Source organism: Panthera onca, chromosome B1 (genome assembly GCF_046562875.1).
Source record: "Panthera onca isolate mPanOnc1 chromosome B1, mPanOnc1 haplotype 2, whole genome shotgun sequence".
Taxonomy (NCBI): domain Eukaryota; kingdom Metazoa; phylum Chordata; class Mammalia; order Carnivora; family Felidae; genus Panthera; species Panthera onca.
The window spans coordinates 151,224,554-151,251,491 of NC_138342.1; the positions used below are offsets into that span (position 1 = coordinate 151,224,554).

Consider the following 26,938-nt stretch of genomic DNA (forward strand, 5'->3'; position numbering starts at 1 on the left):
TCCCTCTCTCTCTGCCCCTCCACTGGCCATGCCCTGTCTCTCTCTGTCTCTCAAAAATAAATAAATGTTAAAAAAATTAAAAAAAAAAAAAAGAAATCATTGTACTTAACAGAAGTAAGATATAACAGAGATTTGGAGTTGTTTTCGCACTCAAATTATCCTACAGGCAAAGAGGGTGGGGTTTTTTTGTTTTGTTTTGTTTTTTTGAGAAACATGATTCTCATAAAAGTTTAAGTAAGTTGTGAGTATTCTGGAAGGGAAAAGAACAGTTTATTAATTAGTGAAAAAGAAAATGTTGGTGAGTCAGGCATTTGGATGTTTTAATTTCTTTCAGTATTTATTTTTATAAGTATTAATAGTTATATTTAATTTAATTACTAAGATAATTTTTGATACAAGAGACTGTGCTATCTGTGCTCAGTGCCAATTTAAAGTGTTTTCAGAAAATTATTTATTCCTACTTTTGTGGGTATATTTTAATAACATATTTAAAACATTTCATCTTAAACAGGTCAGATTTTTAAAGGTGTAGCTTTTTTTAGAGAGTTTTTTTAGAGAAAAATACAAACACATATCATAATTTACATCAAAGAAAAATGTCTACATCTAGATTTTTTTATGTTAGCAGTATATAAAAAATAAAATCAGAGTAACATTTTAACAAAAGTCATTTTATGTTTTTATTTTTATATATTTTTTTACTTTTAATTAATTTTATTGAGATATAATTGATATATGACATTATATTAGTTTCAGGTATACAACATAGTGATTTGACAAGTGTTTGTGTTGCAAAATGATCACCACAGTAAGTTTAGTGAACATCTATCACCACATAGTTGCAATTTTTTCTTATTCACTTTTATGATTTACTCTCTTAGCAACTTTTATGTATATGGTACAGTATTGGTAACTATTGTCACCATGCGGTACATCCCTTCCCCGGGACTTTTTTATCTTAGAACTGGAAGTTTGTACCTTTTGACTACCTTCACCCAATTTGCCTACTCCCTTCGCCCCCACCCATCCCCTTCCTCTGGCAACTACCAATCTGTTCTCTGTATCTATAAATTCAATTCTTTTTAAATATTCCACAAATAAGTGAGAGCATACAGAATTTGTAATTCTCTGACTTATTTTACTTAGTATAATATCCTTAAGGTCTATCCACCCATATTATTGCAAGTAGCAGAATTTCCTACTTTTTTATTTTTATTTTTATTTTTTATTAACTTGTTTTATTTTTGATTTTTTTTTTTTAATTTACATCCAAATTAGCAAATAGTGCAACAATGATTTCAGGAGTAGATTCCTTAGTGACCCTTGCCCATTTAACCCATCCCCCCTCCCACAACCCTTCCAGTAACCCTCTGTTCTTCATATTTAAGATTTTTGTCCCCGTCCTTGTTTTTATTTTTATTTTTTGCTTCCCTTCCCTTGTGTTCATCTGTTCTGTGTCTTAAAGTCTTCCTATGTGTGAAGTCATATGATATTTGTCTTTCTCTGACTGACTAACTTCACTTAGCATAATACCCTCCAGTTCGATCCATGTAGTTGCAAATGGCAAGATTTCATTCTTTTTGATTGCCAGTTATACTCCGTGTGTGTGTGTGTGTGTGTGTGTGTGTGTGTGTGTATACATATATATAGCCAAAGTACGGAAAGAGCCCAAATGTCCGTCAATGGATGAATGGATAAAGAAGATGTGGTATATACATATATATGTATATATATATATGTATTGTACACACACACACACAATACATACATATATATATACATATACATATATATATGTATATATATACTTAAACCACATCTTCTTTATCCATTCATCCATTGATGGACATTTGGGCTCTTTCCACACTTTGGCTATTGTTGATAGTGCTGCTATAAACATGGGGGTGCATGGGTCCCTTTGAAACGGCACACCTGTATCCCTTAGATAAATGCCTAGTAGTGCAATTGCTGGGTCGTAGGGCAGTTCTATTTTTAGTTTTTTGAGGAACCTCCATACTGTTTTCCAGAGTGGCTGCACCAGTTTGCATTCCCACCAACAATGCAAAAGAGATCTTCTTTCTCCGCATCCTCACCAACATCTATTGTTGCCTGAGTTGTTAATGTTAGCCATTCCAACAGGTGTCAGGTGGTATCTCATTGTGGTTTTGATGTGTATTTCCCTGATGATGAGTGATGTTGAGCATTTTTTCATGTGTCGGTTGGCCATCTGAATGTCTTCCTTGGAGAAGTGCCTATTCATGTCTTTTGCCCACTTCTTCACTAGATTATTTGTTTTTTGGGTGTTGAGTTTGATAAGTTCTTTATAGATTTTGGATACTAACCCTTTATCTGATATGTCGTTTGCAAATATCTTCTCCCATTCTGTTTGTTGCCTTTTAGTTTTGTTGATTGTTTTCTTCACTGTGCAGAAGCTTTTTATTTTGATGCGGTCCCAGTTGTTCATTTCTGCTTTTGCTTCCCTTGCCTCTGGAGACGTGTTCAGTAAGAAGTTGCTGCAGCCAAGATCAAAGAGGTTTTTGCCTGATTTCTCCTCGAGGATTTTGATGGCTTCCTGTCTTACATTTAGGTCTTTCATCCATTTTAAGTTTATTTTTGTGTATGGTGTAAGAAAGTGGTCCAGGTTCATTCTTCTGCATGTCGCTGTCCAGGTTTCCCAGCACCATTTGCTGAAGAGACTGTCTTTATTCCATTGGATATTCTTTCCTGCTTTGTCAAAGATTAGTAGGTCCATTTTCTGGTCCATTTGTGGGTCCATTTGTGGGTTCTCTATTCTGTTCCATTGATCTGAGTGTCTGTTCTTGTGCCAGTACCATACTGTCTTGACGGTTACAGCTTTGTAGTATAGCTTGAAGTCTGCTTTGGTTTTCTTTTTCAAGATCACTTTGGCTATTTGGGGTCTTTTCTGGTTCCATAAAAATTTTAGGATTATTTGTTCTAATTCTGTGAAGAATGCTGGTGTTACTTTGATAGGGATGCATTGAATATGTAGATTGCTTTGGGTAGTATCTACATTTTAACAGTATTTGTTCTTCTTATCCAGAAGCATGGAATCTTTTTCCATTTTTCTGTGTCTTCTTCAATTTCTTTCATAAGCTTTCTATAGTTTTCAGTGTATAGATTTTTCACCTCTTTGGTTAGATTTATTCCTAGGTATTTCATGGTTTTCTGTGCAACTGTAAATGGGATCAATTCCTTGATTTCTCTTTCTGTCACTTCATTGTTGGTGTATAGGAATTCAACTGCTTTCTGTGTGTTGATTTTGTATCCTGCAACTTTGCTGAATTCATGAATCAGTTCTAGCAGTGTTTTGGTGGAATCTTTTGGGTTTTCCATATACAGTATCATGTCATCTGCGAAGAGTGAAAGTTTGACCTCCTCCTGGCCGATTTGGATGCCTTTTATTTCTTTGTGTTTTCTGATTGCAGAGGCTAAGACTTCCAATACTATGTTGAATAACAGTGGTGATAGTGGACATCCCCATCTTGTTCTTGACCTTAGGGGGAAAGCTCCCAGTTTTTCCCCAATGAGGATGATATTAGTGTTGGGTCGTTCATATATGGCTTTAATGATCTCGAAGTATGCTCCTTCTATCCCTACCTTCTTGAGGGTTTTTATCAAGAAAAGATGCTGTATTTTGTCAAATGCTTTCTCTGCATCTATTGAGAGGATCACATGGTTCTTGTCCTTTCTTTTACTGATGTGATGAATCACGTTAATTGTTTTGCAGATATTGAACCAGCCCTGCATCTCAGGTATAAATCCACTTGGTCATGATGAATAATTTTTTTAATGTATTGTTGGATTGGGTTGGCTAGTATCTTGTTAAGGATTTACGCATCCTTGTTCATCAGGGATATTGGTCTATACTTCTCCTTTTTAGTGGGGTCTCTGTCTGGTTATGGAATCAAGGTAATGCTGACTTCATACAAAGAGTTTGGAAGTTTTCCTTCTGTTTCTAGTTTTTGGAACAGCTTCAAGAGAATAGGTGTTAACTCTTCCTTTAATGTTTGATAGAATTCCCCTGGAAAGCCACCTGGCCCTGGACTCTTGTTTTTTGGCAGATTTTTGATTACTAATTGGATTTCCTTACTGGTTATGGGTCTGTTCAATTTTTCTATTTCTTCCTGTATCAGTTTTGGTAGTGTATATGTTTCTAGGATTTTGTCCATTTCTTCCAGATTGCCCATTTTATTGGCATATAATAGCTCATAATATTCTCTTACTATTGTTTTTATTTCTGTTGAGTTGGTTGTGATCTCTCCTCTTTAATTCTGGATTTTATTTATTTGGGTCCTTTCCTTTTCCTTTTTGATCAAACTGGCTAGTGGTTTATCAATTTTGTTAATTCTTTCAAAGAACCAGCTTCTGGCTTCATTGATGTGTTCTACTGTTTTCTTGATTTCAATAGCATTAATATCTTCTCTAATCTTTATTATTTCCTGTCTTCTGCTGGTTTTGGGTTTTATTTGCTGTTCTTTTTCCAGCTCCTTAAGTCGTAAGATTTGGTTGTGTATCTGAGATCTTTCTTCCTTCTTTAGGACCTCTTATGACCTCTTATGACAACCTTTGCTGCATCCCAGAAGTTTTGGGTTGTGGTGTTATCATTTTCATTGACTTCCATATACTTTTTAATTTCCTCTTTAACTGCTTGGTTAGCCCATTCATTCTTTAGTAGGATGTTCTTCAGTCTCCAAGTATTTGTTACCTTTCCAAATTTTTCTTGTGGTTGATTTTGAGTTTCATACTATTGTGATCTGAAAATATGTATGTTGTGATCTCGATCTTTTTGTACTTACTTAGGGCTGATTTGTGTCCCAGTATATGGTCTATTCTGGAGAATGTTCCTGTGCACTGGAGAAGAATGTATATTCTGCTGCTTTAGGATGAAATGTTCTAAATATATCTGTGAAGTCCATCTGGTCCAGTGTGTCATTCAAAGCCATTGTTTTCTTGTTGATTTTTTGATTTGATGATCTGTCCATTGATGTGAATGGGGTGTTGAAGTCTCCTACTATTATGGTATTATTATCAATGAGTTTCTTTATGTTTGTGATTAATCGATTTATATATTTGGGTGCTCCACACTTGGCGCATAAATGTTTACAATTGTTAGGTCTTCTTGGTGAATAGACCCCTTGATTATGATATAATGCCCTTCTGCATCTCTTGATACAGTATTTTAAAGTCTAGATTGTCTGATGTAAGTATGGTTATTTTGGCTTTCTTTTCTTGACCATTAGCGTGGTAGATGGTTCTCCATCCCCTTATTTTCAATCTGAAGGTGTCTTTAGGTCTAAAGTGGGTCTCTTGTAAACAGCATATAGATGGATCTTGTTTTCTTACCATTCTGTTACCCTATGTCTTTTGATTGGAACATTGAGTCCATTGATGTTTGAGTGAGTACTGAAAGATATGAATTTATTGCCATTAGGATGCTTGTAGAGTTGGAGTTTCTGGTGGTGTTCTCTAGTCCTTTCTAATCTTTGTTGCTTTGTTGCAACAAATTTTTTTTCATTTTTTTTCATTTTTTCTTTTCTCAGAGAGTCCCCCTTAAAGTTTCTTGCAGGGCTGGTTTAGTGGTCACAAACTCCTTTAATTTTTAAAAAAATTTTTTTAATGTTTATTTATTTCTGAGACAGAGAGAGACAGAGCATGAGTGGGGGAGGGTCAGAGAGAGAGGCAGACACAGAATCCGAAGCAGGCTCCAGGCTCTGAGCTGTCAGCACAGAGCCCGACGTGGGGCTCAAACTCACAGACTGAGAGATCATGACCTGAGCCGAAGTTGGACACTCAATTGACTGAGCCACCCAGGCGGCCCAAACTCCTTTAATTTTCATTTGTCTGGGAAACTTTTTTTCTCTTCTTCTATTTTGAATGACAGCCTTGCTGGATATAGAATTCTTGGCTGCATATTTTTCTGATTCAGCATATTGAATATATCCTGCCACTCCTTTCTGGCCTGCAAAGTTTCTGTGGATAGGTCTGCTGCAAACCTGATCTGTCTTCCCTTGTATGTTAGGGACTTTTTTTCCCTTGCTGCTTTCATGATTCTCTCCTTATGTGAGTATTTTGTGAATTTGACTATGATATGCCTTATTGATGGTCGGTATTTGTTGAATCTAATGGGGGTCCTCTGTGCTTCCTGGATTTTGATATCTGTGTCTTTCCCCAGGTTGGGGAAGTTTTCTGCTATGATTTGCTCACATAACCCTTCTACCCCTATTTCTCTCTCTTCCTCTTCTGGGACCCCTATGATTCTGATGTTGTTCCTTTTTAATGAGTCACTGATTTCTCTAATTCTTAAATCATGCTCTTTTGCCTTAATCTCCCTCTTTTTTTTCTGTTTCATTATTCTCTATAAGTTTCTCCTCTAAATCACTGATTCTCTGTTCTGCCTCATCCATCCTTGCTGCCACTGCATCCATCTGTGATTGCAGCTCAGTTACAACATTTTAAATTTCATTCTATTTTTTACTTCTTTTATCTCTGCAGAAAGGGATTCTAATCTATTTTCAACTCCAGCTAGTATTCTTATTATCGTGATTCTAAATTCTGGTTCAGACATCTTGCTTGTATCTGCATTGGTTAAATTCCTGGCTGTCATTTCTTCGAGCTCTTTCTTTTGGGGTGAATTCCTTCATTTTGTCCTTTTGAAGGGAGAAAAGGAATAATGAGGTAGAAAAATTAAAATTAAAAAAACAAAAATTAAAAAATTAAACACACACACACACACACACACACACACACACACAAAATCTAATAAATGATGCTAGATCCTAGGTGTGTTTTGGTTTGGGTGTTGAAAGTGGTTTGACAGATTAGAGAAAAAAAGGTGGGGAAAGAAAAAAAAAAAGGAAATCTCTTGAAAATTTGAAAAAATGAATATGCTGAAGTAGACTAAAATGAGATGATGGGAGTAAAATAGAATTTGAAAGAATTTACACAAAAATAAAGAATATTTTAGAAAAAATAAAGAAAAAAATTTTAATAAAAATTAAAAATAAAAATGATTTTTTTCTCTTTCTGTATTCAAGAAAAAGAAAAGAAACGAAAAATAGAAAAAAGAGGGAAAAAGAAATTGATAATTTGAAAAGGTGAATACACTGAAGTAGACTAAAATAAAATGATGGAAGTGAGATAGAATTTGAAAAAATTTATACAAATGTAAAATATATATTTAAAAAATTAAAAAATATATTTTAATAAAAATTGAAAATAAAAATGAATTTTTTCTATTTCTGTATTCAAGAAAAAGAAAAGTAGTGTAAAATAGAAAAAAAGAAGAAAGAATATTGAATAGATGGACCTGCTAACAGATTGAAATAGGACTGAAATTACCTCATTTTCCCCTAGAAGTCAGACTATGTAGCGCTTTATAGTCTTTAAACTAGGCAGTGAGACTTGTGCTCTTGAAGAGCAAGGTTGGTCCAGTTCGGCAGGGCTCAGTGTAACTGCTCCATTCTCCACTAGATGGCACTGCTAGCCTACTGGGTTGGATTGTTGCGGTGCTCATAGGTGCGTATGCACATGTGCAGGAGCAGTGAAAATGGCATCACCCAGCTACCCAGTCTCTAGTATAGGAACTCTCTTCTCCCAGATCAGCAATTGCACAACCGTCCTCTGTCTTCAGCTTTCGTCCACTCCCAGCTTTTTCACTCTCCGTGACCAGGCCCCAGGCATACCTCTCTCCCAAGTTTTGTCTCAGATGTGGCTGTTTTCCCTGGCCCCTTACTTCTGAAGGACTGCGGCTTTGGCCCATTCCACCCCTCTGCGGGAGGGTCTCACCAAGTAATGGCCGAATGAGTAATGGCCAAATGAGCAATGGCTGAATGTTGGGTGCACCCAGGAACGCTTGCTGGACCCTGCTGCTGCCGGTGCCCCGAGACTGCAGCCAGGTGCCAGCCTGTCCCAGCAAAAGTTCACGAGATAGTGTAACAGAAGCTTTTCAGGGATTATGGAAATCACAACACTCATGTAGCGCCAGGCTTCACCCTTAACGACCTTGCTCCAGCACCAGCAAATGTGGCCATTTTCTGGGGTCTGCTGGGATCAGGTGGCTTCAACAGTCTCTACCAAATGTCCTTCCAGCAGTAGAACTGCTTTTCCCCGTGTGGCCCAAGAACCTCCTAGACCCCACTCTGTTCCTGGGGATTTGCCCTTCCCACCAGAGCATCACCAGTTATCGAGCTGCGGAGTTGCAGACTTTGTGCTCCCCTGTTTACAGTCTTAATGGAATTTAAACCTTCTCCTTTCTCCTTTCTCCCTTTTTGGTTTAATCCCTGCAGCTGTTTCCAATTTTCCACTTCTCTCCAGCTGCTTTTGGGGAGGAGTGTTTTTCCCGTATTCTCCCCCACCGACCTACTCTCTGTCCTCTCTCTGCCTGGAAAAGCGGCTCCCTGTCTGCCACCAGCTTCTCTCTTCCCAAGTTCCCCTCTCCACCCCATGTACCTGCTGAATTCTGTGGTTCAGGTTGTGCAGATTGTTGTGTTAATCCTCCAATCAGTTCTCTAGGTGTGTAGGATGGTTTAGTGTTGGTCTGGCTGTATTTCATGGACGTGACACCCAAATAACTTCCATGCTGTTCTGCCATCTTGTCTCCTTCCCCGTCATTTTATATTTTTAAATAGTTGTTCTCCACTATGGCCCACAAGATAAATTCCCTTTTGATGTATATATACTCATGAAAACAATCACAAATTTGAAATCAATATTCCAGAAATAAATTTCCTTCATGCATTTAACCTGAAATAATTCATATTATTTTTAAATGTTCATATTTTGAAAGGTGAAAATCCTATCACATTATTATTATAATTTGCACTTCACTGATTGCTAATGAGGTTGAACATTCTTATTTAGTCTCTGTAAATTGTCTGCGAAGGTCAATATTAAGATTTTGTTTTTCTCTTACAAAATGTGTAACTCCATGAGAGGTTAAATACCCCTGTGAGGTGTTTCCAATGCTTGTGTATTTTGAAAACACTTGCCTATTGTCTGAGTAATTATCAAAGTAAATTATTTTCTAGATTTATTTTTTATCAACATTTTAATCTTTGAAGATGTGAGGACTAACTAAATCATTCAAGTTATTGTAATACATTATTATATCTACTTTGGCAAATTCCCATCCCTATTCTTTTAAAAAAATATTTAATTTTACTTAATTATTAAAAAAAAAAACTAGTGGAGTATCACATATCACACTACTGATGGTCATGCCCTTAAAATATTACAGTATTAATTCCTTGTCTTTGACAAACTTAGAGGCAAAATATATATATAATAACCACTTTAAGTTAGTTTGATTAGCCAAATAAATTCTTAAAAAAAATAGACAAAGGGGAAAAAATCAATATGGCAGGGTTGTGGGGGATGGTGTAGTTTTAGTCTTGTGAGATACTACACAGAAAAACTGAGTTAAATATTACCAGAACAGTTTCTTCACTTCATACTTCTGTCTGATGAACTTTTCTTTTTAAATTTTTTTTTAACATTTATCTATTATTGAGAGACAGAGCATGAGGAGGGGGAGAGGCAGAGAGAGGAGGAGACACAGAATCTGAAGCAGGCTCCAGACTCCGAACTGTCAGCACAGAGCCCAACACGGGGCTCGAACTCACGAACTGTAAAATCATGACCTGAGCTGAAGTCGGACACTAAACCGACTGAGCCACCCAGGCAGCCCAGATGAACTTTTCTTAAGGAGGCATGGTGGGTGCCTAGGTACCTGACAATAGAGGGACTGATACAATCGTCTTCTGATATGTCTTGTATTTAGTTTGTTAGGACATATATACCTAAAAAATACTTAAATATATTTTATTTATATTTCAGTATTAAGCAACAAAATGATGGTCAAAGGATTATGATGTTATTTTATTCAACAAAAAGAAACTGTCGAATGTGCTGAATTTGGGGAGGAAGCTGTGAGTGTTCCCTAGAGACAACAACGTCTGAATGGAAAAACAAGAGTGTTAGCTAAGAACTAATTCATTATCATTTTTTAAAAACTGACATTATGGTAATCATAGAAGCGTCCACTTGCTTTTCTGATATTCAGAGTGTAAGACATTCGATTCTCTGTCTCCCTTTCTCTCTGCCCCTCTCATGTTCTCTCTCTCTCAAAAATAAGTAAATAGACATTAAAAACCAAATCTCCTCACCTCTAAGCTGGTTGGGTTATCAGCTAGTTTTTAGAAATGTATTTTCATTTTTTAAAAAAATCACTACTTTTTTTAAGCAAAACCAAATCTTTTCAGTCCTTTCCTAGTCTCACACATTAATAGTAATATTAATCACATTGAAGATGGTTTAAAATTTCCTTTGTCTGTTAAGTGATTGAAATGATAAAATGAAAGTAAATTTTCCAAGAGAGCAGCAAAGGCACTGGGACCACTATTGTGCAGTTAGTAACTTACCTATATTTTTAGTAAGACCTCCATTGAGTGTTTATGTGGTTTTTAAAATATTCACAGACATTTAAAAATAGAACACATTTTTCTCTTTAGTTTTCAGTGAAAACAAAGCAATACTTTGAACCACTGAATGGAATCACCATAATGAATCTACTAATTGCTGATTATGTTTCTTGCTGTTTACTAATATGACAACTGCATATATTTCAAGGTCAATTCAAAGTTAGTTCTCAACCTAATGTCAAGGTTACTGCTGTTCCGCAATTTGTAAAAGATCCTCATGATGCTGAAATCTCTTGTTTCAATTATATATGATATCTCTTAAGCTGTACTATTTCCTCACGGCTTTACATTTAGTGTTCTTCTCGTGCAGTTAAGAATATTTATGGTCAACATGCTTAAATCAAGAAATACAATCCACAATATAAATGTCAAAATAATTTTGAAATTGAAGCAATTCATAGTTTTTTACTTATAAATTATCAACAAATTTTACTCCTATATTTTTCTCCTACTACCCATTCTTGGTATTTATCAGTCCTCTGTAAATAATTCTTAAATCAGTGCTAAACAATTCCTTTTTTTCCCCCATAAGAACAAATTCAGAAAAAAAAAAATCAATTAGATTATATTGTATATCTTTTCACCTTTAAGAATAAAAATAGCTTAACTGAATCTCATGGAAATGGTATGTATTATTATTTGGATTATTTTATTTATTGAATAGAATATTATTCAAGATATATTAAATAAATACAGACATAGAAGTAGTTTTCTAATCTTTTACCCTAGGACCTTTGTGGTTCTGGATAATCCACATATGACATGTATAAATATGCTCCTTTTCACTATATTAAACAGAAGAATAAAGGTGGGTATTCTTAAACTGATAATTACACTCTTTCTTATACATTTAAGTAAAAAATTTTGTAGAGGGAATGATTTTTGAAATGTTATCAGTGGCTTTTAGTTATCCAGACTCTTTACCCAGTACATAAATTCAACAACCGTTTGATTCTCCACAATATAAAAGAGTCTTGCTGTGGGGAATTTAAAATATGGTTTATTGCCAGCTCTAAAGAAGATTCTATTCCAGTGAGTGGAATGTATATATATTTTTTTTTCCTAAAATGAATCATCATGACAATAATTACCATAACAAAGAAGGAAAAACAAACACTATTGGTTCAAAGAAGCCGAATTCTGAGAAAAATTAATATAAGAATAGATTTTTTCTTTCAAAACATATCTTTGCATAATTACTGAAAATAAGCATTAGAATTTTTGGTGGAATCAGTCTGAAAATTTATTTTGTTTAATAATATTCAAAACACATTTCAAATATAGTAGTAAGTAGATAATTACCTTTAAAATTGGGTCTGATTCTTGCATCATACCCTGATGTCCTCCCCATTAATTTATCCAGAAAGTCAGAAGGTGACATTGGAGCACTTCGAGATCTTGCACTGTCTGTTTCCTTTGTTGCAACCAAGCTATAAATGAGAACATTCAGAGTTTACAGAAAATGACAAGCAAAAGTTTTCCTAATAGTTGTCCCTATAAATAGAGAATTAAAAAAATGGAAAGCAAAAGTACCTTTTAAAACAAAAAGAAAAACTTTTATATATTTTATATAGTATGTATACTATATACTATAAGGTGAATATTAGCATAATGACAGATAGGTCTTTATAGACCTATAGACCCATAGACAGATCTACAGTCAAGTATTTATAAGGTTTCACATGTATTCAGCCCAAAAGGTCAGTGGTGACATTATTTTAAGTCTGGAAACAAACCCGCTGCCAAATTATTAGGCTTTCAAAATTTGTGTTTACCCAAGTTTGACTTCTAACTGTAATTTTTAGTTAAATGTGTGCTTAGTGGGGCGCCTGGGTAGCTCAGTCCCTTGAGCGACCGACTTTGGCTCAGGTTATGATCTCACATTGGGTGGGTGCAAGCCCCGCATCCAGCTCTGTGCTGACAGCTTGGAGCCTGGAGCCTGCTTTGGATTCTGTCTCCCTCTCTACCCTTCCCCCCACTTGTGTGTGCGTGCATGCGCTCTCTCTCTCAAAAATAAAAATAAACATAAAAAATATTTTTTTTAAAAAGTATCCTTAGTGAGTCAGGCATAAGAAAAAAATGAAAGTTCAGCTGTGAAGTACAATTCTTACTGCTTTTACTGAGGGGATAAACATCACCTTTCAAGTTTTGTAAATTCTTCTCAATGGTAATAAAACGTCTGTCCTACAGACTAAACAATGATGCTCTTTTCTTCAATTAGATGCTTCCTATATTAGTAACATACCCAGTTAAATTCATTCTGCTTTCATCTTGTGTCATTCCTCTACAGTACATTTTGTTCAGATCTAAAATCTGTGCACTAAGATTGAGAAATTACCATAAATGTGGTCAGTGCACCTGGCTATTACACAATGAGAACGTGTGTCTGGGCAAAGTAAAGAGCTACTGCACTTTTTTTCATTAAATTTTTTTTTGTTGTTTGTTTTATGCAGCTGCTCATCCTAGACGCTCACACATGTCACTGCACCCCGTCCAGCCCCTCATTTACCTAGGCTGGTCCCCGGAAAGCCTGGGCCTGCTTGCTAAGATCAAATGATTCTTTTCATCCACGGCGCTTTGCTCAGGGAAGTGAGACAGACTTCCTGAGCACACATGTGTTTGAAACTGATATATTTAAGCTGATGTTACTTCCCAGAGATTGTCAGTCATCATATCCTCCCGGCTCTGTCACTCAACTCAGAGCATCACCAGACCCTGAACCTTTGTGGTCACAGCTTGATCTCAGCAGTATCAAGTTCCTCCTGCCAGAATTTTTAATAACTAGTGAAAATGGGTCTTACAGCCATCACTGTTAAATTGTGTACCACAGACACAGGCACAATTTTAAAATCCAATATCAATCGTAATGTGACAGTGACATTTCTGAAAGTGTAGGATCACCGCTAACAGCATCCATGAACTACTGTGCAGTTCACAAGGTTCTATCTAGTTCTGGACATTCAAAGTCACTTATCTGCCCAGTGGCTCTCTCTCTCTGTCTTTCGTGCTTTTTCCAGGGGCAGAAGTTTCTCCTATCTCTATTTTTTGGCTCCAGATTACTTTATGACCCTTTATCTCTGATTATTACTGGGCAGTTGAACTCCCTGCCACCATAATCTCTGGAAAGTTTATTTTAAGGTAATATAATAATAATAATAATAATAATAATAAATATCATAATAATAATATCATAAAGAATCACTACATTCTCAGTAACTCTAGAACTTTCTCTACCACCTGGTTTTAAGTAACTGTCACCTGTAATCTTAAGCAGCATTTGCTCATTTTCCCTGGCCCAAGAACATAGGGCAGAAAGGCATTGCCAGAGTTCTCAGAACTACAGTTTGCTTCTTCTAAACCATTCCCTGTATTTCTTTTGCAAAATCCTCCCTTCAGTTATCAGCAAATGAACTTTGACATTCTCCTGCCAACAAATACACCAATTTACCTGGATCTGAACCAATAATACAATGCCCTTCACCTTTAAAAATAAATAGAATACTATGTATGCGAGACTGACAACGATCAGATTTTGCACTGTATGGAAGAGATCATTCTAGATTATGCAATTATGTGTATCCTTGTAAGAGAGAGGCAGAGGTGTATTTGGTTTTAGACAGAAGAGGGAACACAATGTGACCATACAGGTACAAGCAGAGATTAGAGTGATATGACCACAGCCAAGGAATGCCAGCAGTCAATAGAAGCTGTAAAAGGAAGAAACAGATTCTCCCCTAGGGCCTCTGGAGGGTGCTTGGTCCTACTCACACCTTGTTTTGGGCCCAGTGAACTGACTTCAGGCTTCTGGCCTCCAGAACCAGGGAAGAATAAGTTGCTGTTATTGGTGGTAATTTGTTGTAGCAGTCAGAGAAAACTCGCAGTGTTTTCCCAGTGAGTTTTGCATTAAGTTATTCCACTTCCCAACTCCAGAGTTACTCTTTTCTTCTTCTTCTTTTTTTTTTTAATCTCTGTCTCTTCATTGGTATATCCTGTATTTGGGGAGATATTATTGTCATACTTCCTTTTTAGTTCGTTGAACATGGTTCCCTTTAGTTTTTAGTAAAGGAGTTAAAATAGCTGATTTCTTTGAACATGGTTTCCTTTAGTTTTTATTAAAGTATTTAAAATAGTTGATTTAAAGTCTTTGTCCAGTAATTCCACTGTCATTGCTTTCTTCAAGCAGATTCTACCGCTTGCCTTTTTTTCCCTGTGCGTGAGCCACACTTTTTTTTCTTTCAATGTTTCATAATATTGTCACTGAAAACTGGACATTTTAGATGATATAACATGGCAACTCGGTAAATTATATTATCCCTCCTCCCTAAGGTTTATTACTGTTGCTGGTTTCTGTTTTGTTTTTTAATTGGCTTTTCTGAACTAATTCTGTAAAGTCTACCTGAGTGGTTTAGGGATCACCTAATAAGTAGACAAGGATTTTCCTAAATTCCTAAAACCAATATATTTCCCAGAATTCTCTGGGAGTCCTATGTTTATGGGGCCACACCTTCAACACTGAGTCAGGCAATTGACAACTCTGTGTTAGCCTTTATTTCTCATTTGCACAGGTTTTAACAGCCAGCCAGGGTGGAAAGCTTAAGGTTTTCTCAGGTCTTTCCCAATCATGCACACAACTCTCTGTGTATCAGTTTGCTAGGGCTATCTTAACAAGGCTCCCTGGACTAAGTACCTTAAACAATAGCAATTAATTTTCTCATAGTTCTTGGAGCTAGAGGTCCTAGATCAAGTTGTTGGCAGGGTTCATCTTCTTTGAAGGTCTCTCTCCATCGCTTGCACGTGGCCATCTTCTCTCTGTTTCTTCCTCTCCTATGTGTTTGTGTCAAAATCTCCTCTTCTTGGAAGATCACCAGTGATAGATTGGGGCCCCATATGACCTCGTTTTATCTTAATTATCTTTAATTAAAGTCACATTCTGAGACATTGGGAGTTAGTATTTCAACATAAGAATTTTGAAAGGATGCAATTAAGTCCATGACATTAGGCATGCTCACAACCCCATACAGATGCGTGGTCTTCTAGATACCCAGAAATATGTGAGCTTTTCCAAACCCCTATGGGCATATCATTTCATTGCTTTTTCTTTTAGGCTTTTTGGTCAATCTGTTGTTTGCCCCCACTGTTACTCACTACCTTGGGCACCTGTGAGGTTAAAACATTGCCTCTAAATATATTTGACCAACATCCTGAGGAAAAAGACTTTTCATACTGAATGAGCTCCACATTAGGTCAAATAAAAGCAGTCTTGCAAGTGGTGTCTTCCATGGAGCCTCCAGACAGGTCAGATAATGACATTTGTCTAACAATGAGGCTTTAAAGGAATTCAGACTCCTTTCTGCCCACCCTGGTAGCTGCCAGGTTGTTGCTTTTTATTGCAGGCTGTTGGTTTATCATGCTACCATGGAGCTGAGAAAGGAGAACAAGAATAGGACAAGTTATAGCCACAAATCCCACTGTTCCTACCAAGATTCAGCTGTTTTTCTTGATTAAACTACTTCATGTGTTACTACAAATCTCTGATTAATTTACAGAGTTATGGAAAAGTTGATGGCCACATTTCTTGACAGTTTTCTCACTGCTTTTATGAAGAAGAGGATTTACAGAGGTCTGTAAAACAGAAATTTACTAACTATAAAATTATAGTGCATTTTTTTTGTACAAAAATGTCCTTTCTCATGTCAAAATGCACTTAAAATATCTGTTAAATGTTGAGACAATGAATTTGAGTTCTCGCAATTTCTTAGGTGCAAAGCACAGTGCTAAGAACCTAAAACATAGAGAACGCAGATTTGCATCTTTAACATATTCACAGTTCAGTAGAATGCTCAGTCTGGGCCCATCTAAAGGTTACAGAGAATCCCTGGGAAGTATCAGTGAGCAGGAGCAAGGAAGTGAAGGTACAGTGAAGAGAATGATTGGCTGGCTCCCTTTTTCCTACCACTGACAGCAAAATCTTCCTGTTTTGTACCAAGAATTCACACCAAACTCTGCAGAATGATGCCTATAAAAAATGGGAAAATTCTGAGCAGATAAATATTCCAGTTTTCTTTACTAGTTCTGTTTCTTGCAATGACACAAGAACCATCCAACTGCTTGCAGACAATTGATTTTATTTCTAAAAATTCACAATTATTTAAATGCTTATTGATTTATTTTTGAGAGGGATGGTGGGAGAGGAGAAAGAGAGAGAGAGAGAGAGAGAGAGAGAGACAGAGAGACTCCCAAGCAGGTTCTGCCCTGTTGGCACAGAGCCCAACAGGAGGCTCAAACTCATGAACTGTGAGATCATGACCTGGGCTGAAATCAAGTCACCCAGGGGACTGAGCCACCCAGGTGCCCCTGAAAATTCACCATTTTGACTCAGAAGGAATGACTGCAAACAGAATTATGTGGAGTGACTGGCTGAAAAGCATCTCTACATCATGTATCCTTTCTTTTTCTGAAAGGGATAAAGGTTATACATACGGGAAGACTTCCCATCACTTATGATTCCTGCTCGGACATATTAATCCTAGGACTTTCTTCCAATTACAGTAATATCTGAGACTTGCACCATGTGAACATTACTAGACTGTCTACAGAGAACTGTAGTCACTGAAGAGAGCTTATAGTAATAAACACAGCATGAAATTCCATATGACCAATCAGGAATCTTTCTCTAATTTTTAAATAGTCAACATCATCATCTGTATAAACATATTTTAAAACTTTTTTTTTTGAGTTGTTAAAACTTGGGACAGGAGGAGGCAGTGGGAAGAAATCTAAGATTAGTGTATAATGGTTTTTTAGGTAAGAAACTATTTATTATCAAGTCTATTATTTTTGTCTAAATCTTCAAGTATCAATAAAACTGTCATATTTATAGCAAGTTACTAAGGTTATTAGCAAATTACTCATGATCAGTACTTTTGAAAGAAGCAGCTTTGAATTTTTAGAAGACTTTTTTGTTTTGTTTTGTTTTCTGCTATTTTATTTTATATTATTTTAATTTTTTTTTAAATTTACATCCAAATTAGTTAGTATATAGTGCAACAATGATTTCAGGAGTAGATTCCTTAATGCCCCTTACCCATTTAGCCCATCCCCCCTCCCACAACCCCTCCAGTAACCCTCCATTTATTCCCCATATTTATGAGTCTCTTCTGTTTTATCCCCCTCCCTGTTTTAATATTATTTTTGTTTCCCTTCCTTTATATTCATCTATTTTGTCTCTTAGAGTCCTCATATGAGTGAAGTCATATGATATTTGTCTATATCTGACTGACTAATTTCACTTAGCATAATACCCTCCAGTTCCATCCACGTAGTTGCAAATGGCAAGATTTCATTCTTTTTGATGGCCGAGTAATACTCCATTGTATATATATCTCACATCTTCTTTATCTATTCATCCATTGATGGACATTTGGGCTCTTTCCATACTTTGGCTATTGTGGATAGTGCTGCTATAAACATGGGGGTGCATGTGTCCCTTCGAAACAGAACACCTGTATCCCGTGGATAAATGCCTAGTAGTGCAATTGCTGGGTAGTAGGGTAGTTCTATTTTTAGTTTTTTTGAGGAACCTCCATACTGTTTTCCAGAGTGGCTGCACCAGCTTGCATTCCCATAGAAGACTTTTAATATGAACATCTCAAATCTGTTAATTTGCTTTCTTCCTGGACTTGGCTCTTCTTTTTTCTACTGCACTAAGTACTATATTTATTATCTTTACTATTTTCTACTTACTCTTACCTATTCTTAACTACTCTTAACTATTTCCTATCAACTCTTCTTTGAAACTGTGGGGGAAGTCATGTACATTCCCGTCAATGAACACTTGTTGGAATTAAGCATTTTATATATTCTTATTTTTATAAAGACATGCTAGTTACAAGTTCAAAGACTTCAATTTCTGAAACACTGGCAGAAATCTATTTTCTTAAGAATTGAAATCAAAATTCATCACAAAGATATCTCTTACCCTCCTCTTCTCTCCTCTTTGTCCTCTTCATTGAGACAAGAAAATAAAATGCATCCACTTCTGGAGGACAGAAATCACCATTAAAGATGGATGATTTTAAGATGAATTTAGTAAAGTTGTCAATACCTATTTACCTCTGCTAAATGCACCTTAAAATTGAGGGAAAATATGAAAGATGTAGCAGGGCAACATAAGGAGGGTTTGAAACGAGTCTTGGCACATAGGGCCACAAATCTCCATGCATCTATTTTTGGGAATTCATTTGTGCAGAAAGAAGTGTGACTTGTGGTGAATAAATCAGTACTCAGAGAGGGTTTTGGGTATAATAGAGAATCACAGTTTAGTCTGTATTTTATAGCCCTGCAACCAGCCTTGTAGGGCTTCAATTCTTGGTGAAAAAAAAATTTCACAGTTATTATTCGGAACTTTGTGAGATTTAGAAATACAAGCAATTGATATTTGTTGCCCCCGTTTGAAAAACAAAACACAGGGGTGCTTGGGTGTCTCAGTTGGTTGAGCCGCCGACTTTGGCTCAGGTCATGATCTCACAGTTCAAGGGTTCAAGTCCTGTGTCAGGCTCTGTGCTGACAGCTCAGAGCCTGGAGCCTGCTTCAGATTCTGTGTCTCCCTCTGTCTCTGCCTCTCCCCCACTTGCATTCTGTCTCTCTTTCTCTCCCCAAAATAAATAAACATTAAAAAAAGAAAAAAGAAAAACAAAACACAGTATGGAAGAGATGAACATTCTTGCCATTTCCTTATGGCTTCATTCTTGTTATGAGAACTAAAGAGAACTGGAACATCAGGGATATGTGAAGTTTTGAGTATTTCACATGAAAGCATTCTGCCTTAGAAAAGGAATAATTTTTTTTTTCCACGAAGACACGTGCAGTGAAGCAGGCTTTAAGTTGATAGTTTGATGATACTAATTATTTAAAAAGGAGACCATATTGGAGGAATATAAAAGGACCATTCTAGAATATCTCTGGAGACTCAGGAAAATAACTAAAAATTAACAAGGTACTAGGATCTTGATTCTTGCTACTGTGGGCAATGTGCCAGTCACATATGATTATCATTTTAAAGTGATCTCATTTCTGCACTCATATCTGCAGTTTGACAGGGCTTAGGCTATTTTAATTGATAATAAATAGGACAAATACCATAGTTGCTTCCTGATCTCTCAGGTACAGGATTCATATACATGATATCATTTAATTCTCATAACAATGTTGGTAGTTAGATATTGCGACCTATGTATTACAGATGAAGGAACTAAGGTATAGAGAGGTTTGCTGCCTAGCCATTTAAACACTAAATGTATGAGCCAATATTTTAAACAAGTGGAACTTTACACTGAAAACAACTAGACAAGTTTAAGACAAATCTGTGCACGGAGGAGCTAAAAACACAAGGGAAAATGACAGCTGTGACCTAAGATAAAGGAAACTCACAGAAGGGAGCCAAATATTTAGAGCTGCATTTCTCTCGGGGGTGGGAATCAATTTGAGTAGTAGATGAGGGGTTAGCGATCTATGTACAAGTTCTGAAAGCTTTGTGGATTTAGAGAGAGAAAAACTGGATTCCCAGACTCACCAAAGGGTGAGCACCTATGAGTTGCTTTAATATCTCAAAGAATTACAACTTTTGAGTAAGAATAAACCAGACACGTAGAAGCCTTAGTAGGAGACTGGGCATAGCTTAAATCATCTCAATTTCTGACACTAGAATAAAATAATCACAGATGGCTGGCAAATCAGATCTCTAATAAGAGCAAAGATAAATTGAACTTCTATTCCCACACACACTTATTCTTTTTTCAGTTTTTTTTTCAAACTTGGTTAATGACAACTCCATCTTGCCATTTGTCCGGAGGAAAATCTTTTGTAACCCTTGACGCCACTCTTTATTTCACATATCATATTGATCCACTTGGCTCTACCTTCTAACTTAGATCTATAATCCAACTGCTTCTCACCATGTTCTCTTCAATGTCTCTGGTACAACCTGCTTTTGCCTGGAATGCTCATTGGTCATCTCTTCAACTAATTAATTCTGATCTAGGTTTTAGCATCATTTTCTCAAGAAACCTTAACTATTCTCTCTGATTTTGTAAAACCCTGCTAAAATATGTCCCGCATTTATGTTTCTCATTAGTAGCACTTACTACAATTGCAATAGTCATTTTAATAAAATTAATCAATGTTTACCTCTTCCTTTGTAGGAGCTACTATTTAAGCAAATCATGACTGTCCTGATTGTTTCAATAGACCCAGAAGAAATCCAGAGCATCCAGAATAACAACTGAATAAATATTTTTGAAACAAATTAACTACATATAGTGATGCAGACGTCAAACATCAGACTATGGCTCTCCAAGTCTAGCAGTAATCAGGCTGCAAGTGTATGTTTAATACTAAAGAAGGCCCAATTTTCTCTCCTTCTGTCCTTCTATCCAAGTTAGGAATAGTGCTAATAAATAATCAAGGGCAATCACTGAACAAGTGTTTAGAAATAAGAAAAAAATCAAGACATAGAAATCTGCAAGGGAAACTGAAATCATCGAATCATGAAAATCGTCACTTAAAAGTGGAATTGGAGAGCTGTAAATTGGAATGTCAAGGGTGACCTTTTAACCAAGCCTAGTATTGGAGTGTCTATATTCAGTGTATATATAAATCAGTGTTTTTTTAGGGTCTATGGTGTCTATGTCCCATGCTTGCTAGTGGTTAGTGATAATTACATATTGATTGTATGTTTGCATATGAAGGGTTAATATAGGGTTGTAGGCAAGGGATGCGAAGAAGGAGGACACCATTCAATAGTAAACATAGAGACAGAGGATTAGATAGTGCAGTCATTTGAGATTTGTTAATTCTAATCTTTATATAATCTTTTTATCTACAAAGTTTGTGTTTTATCATAAAATCACTTATTTTTACTAAACACGTTGTAGAATATTGTGCTCAAAATGTATGGCAAATTGTTACAACTTCTGTGAAAACTTCTACTGTAACTTCTATATAAACTGTCTATTCTCATGAGTAATCCTTTACTTCTTTATAGTTTGGGCATTATTTATTTGGTATTTGGCATGGCTTATTTCAACAGAAAGGACTGAAAGGCCATAACACAGTTAATTAACTCACTGATTTGTAGTTTCTTAACGACTTATTTATTTTAAAGAAAATTAATTAAGTGTTTCAGATACATTGTAAATTACTTAGAATAGACTTAATAGTTTCTGTTATGTGTTCAGTGCACAAGATAATTAAATGGAAGTCATCATGGTACAAGAGTTGAGGTTCCAGATTGACAGCCAGGAGGCTTATATTTTTTTCCAGTTTTGTCATTAGCAAGTTGTTTTGCCTTGGGCAAGGCAAATATTCTTTTACCAGTATAAAAATGGATACATAAAGTGGCACACATTTTTCACAGATAAATTTAGTAAAACAAATGACACAATCTACATATATGTTTTGAAAAATGCCAAGTCCTTATGCCAGTGTTTGGATTTTGCATTTAATACCATGGCTCTTTTGGTCAGGGGTATTTTTTTAAGTGAAATGAAGAGAAATTCACTCAAGCTAATTCATGTAAACATATAACGGCCTTGGATTGTTATAATAGTATAACATGATACCCGAATAGAAAATACAGGCAAGTTCCAGGGAAGAGCGAGCAGATATGATTGACCCATCCCAATTCATAGATTCAACTTACGGTTGGGACCACATCAACTAGAGAGGTTCAAAGTCACCTTGCAAATATTTAGTTGTAAGGGACTTAATTGACACACTAGTTCATTGCTTAAATAATAAATAACTTCTCATTCAGAACATTAAGTCTTTTAGAACTCATTTACTGAGTAAATATTTAAAAGCAATTTTTGATTTATATCATTTCCTGCTCAGTAGTTTGGTTTCAGTTTTGTTATTCTAGCCACATTTTAAATAATTCAAAAGAAGTATAATCAACTTGTGTAAAATTCAGTGAAAAGAAGTATATCAATTTGTATAAAAGTCAGTGAAAATTTTTAGGGAGGAGGACTGTTGAAATGGTAGTCCAGAATTTCACACAGGAAAAGACTGAGTGGATAGATACAAGAGAAAATATCTCAGAATTTGTTGTGTCATGGAAAGTGCAAGAGACTGAAAGAATGTTATTGTGTCTGGAATAGAGGCCAGACAAATTAATAACAAATGAGGCTGAAGAACTGTAGGTACCAGATCATGCATTGCCTTCTAGATCATACATGGACTTTTGTCCGAAGTCCTGTTTGTAAACAAATCAGTGGTCAAGGTGAGAGCCAAGGATGGTTTGAGTAATTTAAATGGCAGTAGGGTTGGAGAAAAGTAGAAGAATCTAAGAGATATCCACAAAATTTAGTGATGGTTTGGTACTGACTCTGAACAAAAGGAACATCTCAAGAATACCTGTGATGATTTTGAAAATACTTATTCAAATTTTTTTGACACTCCTCCCTTCCAAGGGTAGAGCCCAATTTTTCTCCTGTTGAATATTCACTATACAAAGTGACTTGATGATGGCACATGAATTTTGTACTTAAATCATGAAACATATTGCTATTTCCATCTAGCTCTCTTTTGAATCACCCACTTTTCTCCCTGCCACTCAAGTAGCTACATGGGAGAAACTGAGGGCTTCCATCAAGAAAATTTACCAAGTTCTCAGTTATTGGATTGAGCCACCTTGAAATCAGATTCTCTACCCCAGTCAAGCCTTCATATGACTGCAGCATGGCTAACATCTTTGACAGTAACCTAATAAAAGATCCTACTTAAGGGGCAACCTGGGTGGCGCAGTTGGTTAAGCACTGGACTTCAGCTCAAGTCATAATCTCACAGTTCACGGGTTTGAGCCCTGAGTCGGGCTTTGTGCCGACAGCTCAGATCCTGGAGCCTGCTTCAGATTCTTTGTCTCCCCCTCTCTCTGCCCCTTCTCACTCACATACTCTCTCTCTCTTTCTCTCAAAAATAAATAAACATTAAAAAAATTTTAAAAAAAAATCCTACTTAAGCTGTACTTAACCTGAATTTCTGAACTAGAGAAACTTTGGGGCTAATAAATATTTATTGCTGTTTTAAGCCACTACATTTTAGAATAATGTGTTATGTGGTAATTGATAAGTGATAATATTGAGTCCGTTTTCTGGATTGAGCAACTATATGTATGGACATATCATTCACTGATATAGGATAGAGTGAAAAGGGGGACTAGGTTTGAGAATTATAATAATGGGTTCAAATTTGGACCTGTTGAATTAGAGGATGTTTTGAAATATCAAAGGGAAACTTATCTACTCTGATAGGTTCTCTGTATTGAGAAACAAAAATTTGAAATGATATTTTACTGGATGGTTTCTTTGAAAATTTTTAATAAGCATAGTGGCTATCATACTGACCATTCCTTCTGCCTAGAAGAATCTTCTCTGGATAACCACATTTATTGCTCCCTATCACCTTCAAGCCCTCACTTAAATGACACCTTCTCAAAAGGTCTAATTGAATCACTTAACTAAAAATGTCTTCCTTCTCACATTTTCTCTTTTCTTTCTGCTTTACTTTTCTCTATAAAACTCCTTATTATCTAAAGTATTATTTATTTTACTTTATTTTGATATTTTTCTCTACTAGAAGATAACTTCATAAGATCAGGGATTTTGTTGTTTGCTGCTGCATTCATGACACTTGGAATATTGATTGGCAAATAGGAGATATTAAGTAAATATTTTTGGAAAAAAATGAATAAATAGTACTTGAAAAATATCACTAGAGTGATAAATAACATTCTTATTTATTTTTTTAAATTTTTTTGACATTTATTTAATTTTGAGAGACAGAGAGAGACAAAGCACGAGCAGGGTAGGGGCAGAGAGAGAGAGAGAGACAGAAGCATGCTCTGCTCTGAAGCAGGCTCCAGGCTCTGAGCTGTCAGCATAGAGCCTGACGCGGGGCTTGAACTCACGAATTGCAAGGATCATGACCTGAGCCGAAGTCAGATGCTTAACCCACTAAGCCACCCAGGTGCCCCAATACCATATTTTTAAATGAAGAAAATCCTATGTGATCATTAAAAGAGGTTGATATGGAACTCAATAAACTTAAAAAAAAATCATATTATAGTAATAATTATTTTTTATTTTCATAGAAGTTAGGTCTTGAAGATGGTAGTTCAAGTAAGGATATGTTTTCCCAATGATCCTATCTGACAAAGTCAATGATTCAACTCTTTCAACTTTAGTGTAGCTCCAGAGAGCAATAAAAGTACCCTTTATTTGATTTAGAATATCACTGTCTCTTTGGAAAGTAGAGCACATAGAGTCTTTGTCTGGATGATACTTCATATTTCCTCTCAAAGTAAAAATGCCTTCCTTTAAAAGATTAGGTGAAAACTATGGCAAAGACTTTCCTGAAGTTTGTAGTTCATGTTCTTCTTCCATGTAAACAATTTTGATAAATCATTTTTTAATCTAGAGAGTTTAATGCTGTTATTTAGGCATTTACAATAATTAGGTTTAAAAATATAAATTAAATCTGTAGCTGTATACAAATATATCATTACATTAACAGCTGCATGCATAAGCCTTTCAGCAAAACTATGTTTAATTCCACCAAATGACAACAAAAGCAAGTTTTTAAGATCTAAGAATAAACTAAACAAAAAAAATCTTAAATTTCTATGGAAGGTAAAATAAGCAGATTGTCAAGATAAGACAAAAAAAGGTATTTGTTCCCCAAGATTTTATTTCATATATATAACATATATATGTATGTATGTATTAACTATATGTGCATATACATATGTATATATACATCTATATACATTATAAATTTTCATATAGACTTTTATATCTATCTATATAGACTCACCTATACATACAAAATGCATATTCTTGAACTCATTTAGTTGTACATATGCAGTAAAACCCACTTACCTAAACCTCTGGATGCAGTAGAAGGAATACTAATGAAGTCTGTAACCAAGGAGTTTAGTTTATGTTATGATAGAAGAAACACACAGTAAAGAAATAATCATGTAAGTAATAAAGATCATTAGAGGTTGTTCTATATTCTCAGAAGAAAATAGCCAAGATGATGAACTGATAGAGGCCATATTGGATGGATGGTCAGTAAAGACTTGCTAAGAAATTGAGATATAAGGTGAGTGTAGAGAAGAGTGAGGAGTGTTAGGTAGAGGTAAAGCTACTTCAAACTATGGTGTTGTGACAATCAACAATCTTTTGGCAAATGACATAAACTTGATCTCCTATTTCATAACATAAATATAAACAAATTTCAGATAAATTAAAGTTCTAAAGTATGTAAATAACTAAAATATTTTAAAATAGTTTAATAGTGTTTATTTCTGCTCCTTTGCAAAGTCCATTAAACTAATACCAAATGACAAAAGAGGTGTAGAGTGCAGCTAAAAGAAAACAGCAAAGGAGATATCAGCACACTAGAAATTCCTATAAGTTCTGGAAGATGAAAAGAGGAAATAATAGACTTGTAGGTGGAGGGGGAGAAAGAATTTTCAGAAAGGCTAAAAACAAGTGTCTTCAAAGTGAATGAGCTCATTGAATTCAAAAGAGGTTGAACTAATAGAGAACTATGTCTAGAGCCATTATTGTAAAATTACCAACTATTAAGAATTAATAGAAGACCCTGAAAGATTCTGAAAGAAAAAAGAAAACACAAAATGAGATCAGACTGCCTTTAGGCTTTTAAATGAGCATTTGTACATGTTATAAGACATCAAGAACAAGCCTTCAAAGTTCTGGGAAAAAATTATTTTTATTTCATATTTTTAATCCAGTATTCCAGCCAATATGTGAATCAAGTGAGCAGTAGTTAAATAGCCACAAAATAAGGAATCAAATAATCTACCTGTATTATTACTTTTTTGGGAAAATCATTGAGAATATACTGCAACAAAATGAGAGAGTAACCAAGAAACAGAAAACTAAAAGGAGCTGATACAACTTAGAAAGTAATAATGTGATTTCCTCAGATGAGATCTATGCAGAAGCCCTCAAAAAAACAAACAACATAGCTTTTATCAGAAGAGAGAATGCTAAGAAGACCATTTTGCTGTAGAGTGTAGTCAGGTTTTGAATATATCACATAGATGAAACCACTGGATTAAGAGTGTGAGGGGTAAAAAAACAAACAAACAGTCTTTAAAGAAATGTTTAATGTAAGTAAAGACAAAAGAAGAAATTAGAAAATTGAGGGAAAACAAAATGTAAAACAATGAGGACCTAAAGATGTTATTTAGATGTATGGAAATAATTATCAGAAGAAGAAAAACACATAAACATTTAAAAATGGTTGCTCTCCAGAAAGACAGCTAAGTATGAGGAAGATGGTATTGAGAAATGCTGTGAACAGTATCAAAGCTCTCTGTGTCATACAATTTTTAAAAGTCATATTAAAATTCC

General features: G+C 35.5%; 1 protein-coding gene across 3 annotated transcripts in view; it reads right to left on the reverse strand.

Annotated features, from left to right (window-relative positions):
- The window catches only part of GLRA3 (glycine receptor alpha 3), a 235,028-nt gene that overhangs the window by 182,060 nt on the left and 26,030 nt on the right, over positions 1–26,938 (reverse strand). For all 3 annotated transcript variants that reach the window (XM_078445598.2, XM_078445600.1, XM_078445597.1), the window contains exon 2: positions 11,802–11,929. In XM_078445598.2, the coding sequence (XP_078301724.2) occupies positions 11,802–11,929 (128 nt within the window). The remainder of the gene's footprint in view (positions 1–11,801; positions 11,930–26,938) is intronic.